This window comes from Limulus polyphemus, unplaced genomic scaffold (assembly GCF_000517525.1).
Source record: "Limulus polyphemus unplaced genomic scaffold, Limulus_polyphemus-2.1.2 Scaffold2270, whole genome shotgun sequence".
Lineage (NCBI taxonomy): Eukaryota > Metazoa > Arthropoda > Merostomata > Xiphosura > Limulidae > Limulus > Limulus polyphemus.
This window is the reverse complement of record NW_013667880.1, coordinates 79,616-82,073: the sequence shown is the minus strand read 5'-3', so window position 1 is coordinate 82,073 and position 2,458 is coordinate 79,616. Positions and strand designations below refer to the sequence as shown.

Below are 2,458 nucleotides of genomic sequence, written 5' to 3'. Positions count from 1 at the left end.
CAATGATTGTGCCCTTACGGGTTGCAGTGGGTCAGCCAACTTTTGGTGGGTCAGCCAAATTATTGCCGCAGGTCACTTAGTGACCTGTGGGTCATAGGTTGCAGACCACTGTTATAGACTAATGTTCCTGAACCACTTGTCTGTCACAGCCACCTTGTTGGGTCATGTTGTCCATGTTCACTGTCACTGTCAATAATTCTAGTGTTACTGTTAGATGTATTCTATAGACTAATGTTCCTGAACCACTTGTCTGTCACAGCCACCTTGTTGGGTCATGTGGTCCATGTTCACTGTCACTGTCAATAATTCCAGTGTTACTGTTAGATGTATTCTATAGACTAATGTTCCTGAACCACATGTCTGTCACAGCCACCTTGTTGGGTCCATGGGATTTTATGAAACAAACAAAAACTGACAGAATATTCATATGTATATCAAAATGGATATTCATTGTACTAGCATTTAAATGTAAAGTGCTGACATCAATGGTAAGGCTCTTAGATTAATATCAGTGTTTGTTAGGACATATTACAGATTATAGCATTATTAGTATAAATTAGAACTAAAACTTGTGTATACCTGATGAAGATTGTGTTAAAAGTGTATTAGTGATAATGTATTGTGTACACCTGATGAAGAGCATGTTGAAAGTGTATTAACATAACGATTAGGGACAACAAGGGACCTATTGGTCCATCATAGCTGCCCCATTTTCTAAACTAAACTCAAACTGTCAAATAAATAAATTAGAAAAATAAAATAAAAATCTTAAAACCAGTCCTTATTCATATCAAGCTTTTTCTTAAACTCAAATTTACTGCCTCCCCAACATCCAAAGGCAACCCATTTCAAAGGCTAACCACGCTGTTAGAATAATAATGAAGATGACTCCTACCTTGCCAAAATTTATATTTTTATCCTTTAGTCCTTCTGTTCTTGCTGTTAAGTATGAAAAAAGGTTATACCTTGTGTAAACATGATGAAGAGCATGCTGAAAGTGTATTAATGATGGTGTTGCTAACACTTATTAATGATACCTATGTCTTGTGTTATTGCATAACTCCTGTGTTTAGTTTCATCTGAAAATTATATTTCTCTACATTTCTTCCCTTTATAAGTTTATTTTGTAACTCTGTAATATTATTGATTTCAACATTTAAAGATAAAGTAACTTGTTTTCATTTGATTTTAACATTTAAAGTAACCTTGTTTGACTTTAATATTTCACATTTATAGACTTAAACAGTAAACATTCTTAATCATCATGTTTATATTACCTGTAAAATCAATAATTAAGTTAATATTGATTAAGAATATCTCATGTTGACCTAGAAAATACTCGTAATTAGTTACATATTTAGATTTTAATGAGCATATCTTCCTTTCCTTGCAGAATTTGTGACCTTTATATATTTAGTGGACACTGAGCTAAACAGAGATGAATACCTGTGTCTGTATTTTCAGGTGAACTGATAGTGGACTTTTTGTACATTCCCATTTCTTCTCTATTTTTCTGTTCCCATGGCAGCCACATTGATTCATAACTTTGCTAAATCTTCTGGCCACTTGTCATCCACTCAGCTTCTTGTTTCAAACATCAGGTTTTTCAAATATTTGAATTTCTCATTTCGAATCTGTCATCAGGTACAAGTTAATTTTATTTGTAATAAATTGTAAATGCTCAATAAGAAAAATTATATTAACTTAATAGTGTTTGATTTTAGATTAAGGTATTTTTGAGCTTCTTTATCATTAATGATATCAAATTAACAATACAAAGATGTGTAGTTCTGAACTCTCATACATAATGCATAAGTATATGAAAAAGGATAAACTTTTTTTTCAAGAAAATTAAAACCCTATCCAAAATAGATTTAAATAAATGTGAAAACAACTTGTTTAAGACAACCCAGCATTTAAAAGAGTTTGGCAAAGTTTTATTAGAATTTAAGTTTTTCATAACATTTCACATGAGAACTAGAGTTGTTATGTTTAGTATAAGAGGTTAGGTCTCATGATTAGCAAATGTCCCCTTTTTTGTTTACTCATTTTCTGTTTTAAGAAACATTTATTATTCTAATCATCTTTCTGTGAAGTTTGGGTTCTGAAGAATTTGGGTTTAAGTCCTTTGCTCTTTTTTTATTAATAAATGACATGATAGATAATTTATCGTACAATGTAGGATTTCTTATAACATATAGAACTTCAAGACTCATGAGAGCAAATGGTAGAGTCCTTTAAAAATGTTTTGTTATGTTAATTATCTAAAGAAACTCTTGATGTAGGAATCTGTATGTATGTTTTTGATGGTTCTTATCACATGATATGGAAATTGGGGAACATCTGGGTGCAAGTGACCATTGCCCTATTAGGTTCGATGTTTTGCTGCATATGGATATCAGGAATAATGATATTTTGGCTACAAATTTCAAAAAAGCAAATTTTGAAGGGATGCGAC

At 31.7% G+C, this 2,458-nt stretch overlaps 1 protein-coding gene across 9 annotated transcripts in view; it reads left to right on the top strand.

The window, feature by feature from the left end:
* The window catches only part of LOC106466473 (histidine--tRNA ligase, cytoplasmic), a 44,829-nt gene that overhangs the window by 1,458 nt on the left and 40,913 nt on the right, over nt 1–2,458 (top strand). For 4 of the 9 annotated variants that reach the window (XM_013926759.2, XM_013926758.2, XM_013926760.2 and 1 more), the window contains exon 2: nt 1,465–1,644. The exons of 1 other annotated variant lie outside the window; for it this stretch is intronic. In XM_013926759.2, coding sequence (XP_013782213.1) covers nt 1,522–1,644 — 123 coding nt within the window. In that variant the 5' untranslated portion in view covers nt 1,465–1,521. Of the gene's footprint in view, nt 1–259; nt 489–1,464; nt 1,645–2,458 lie in introns of all 9 variants that reach the window. 4 more of the 9 variants (XM_022394483.1, XM_022394482.1, XM_022394479.1 and 1 more) reach the window with 2 other exon arrangements.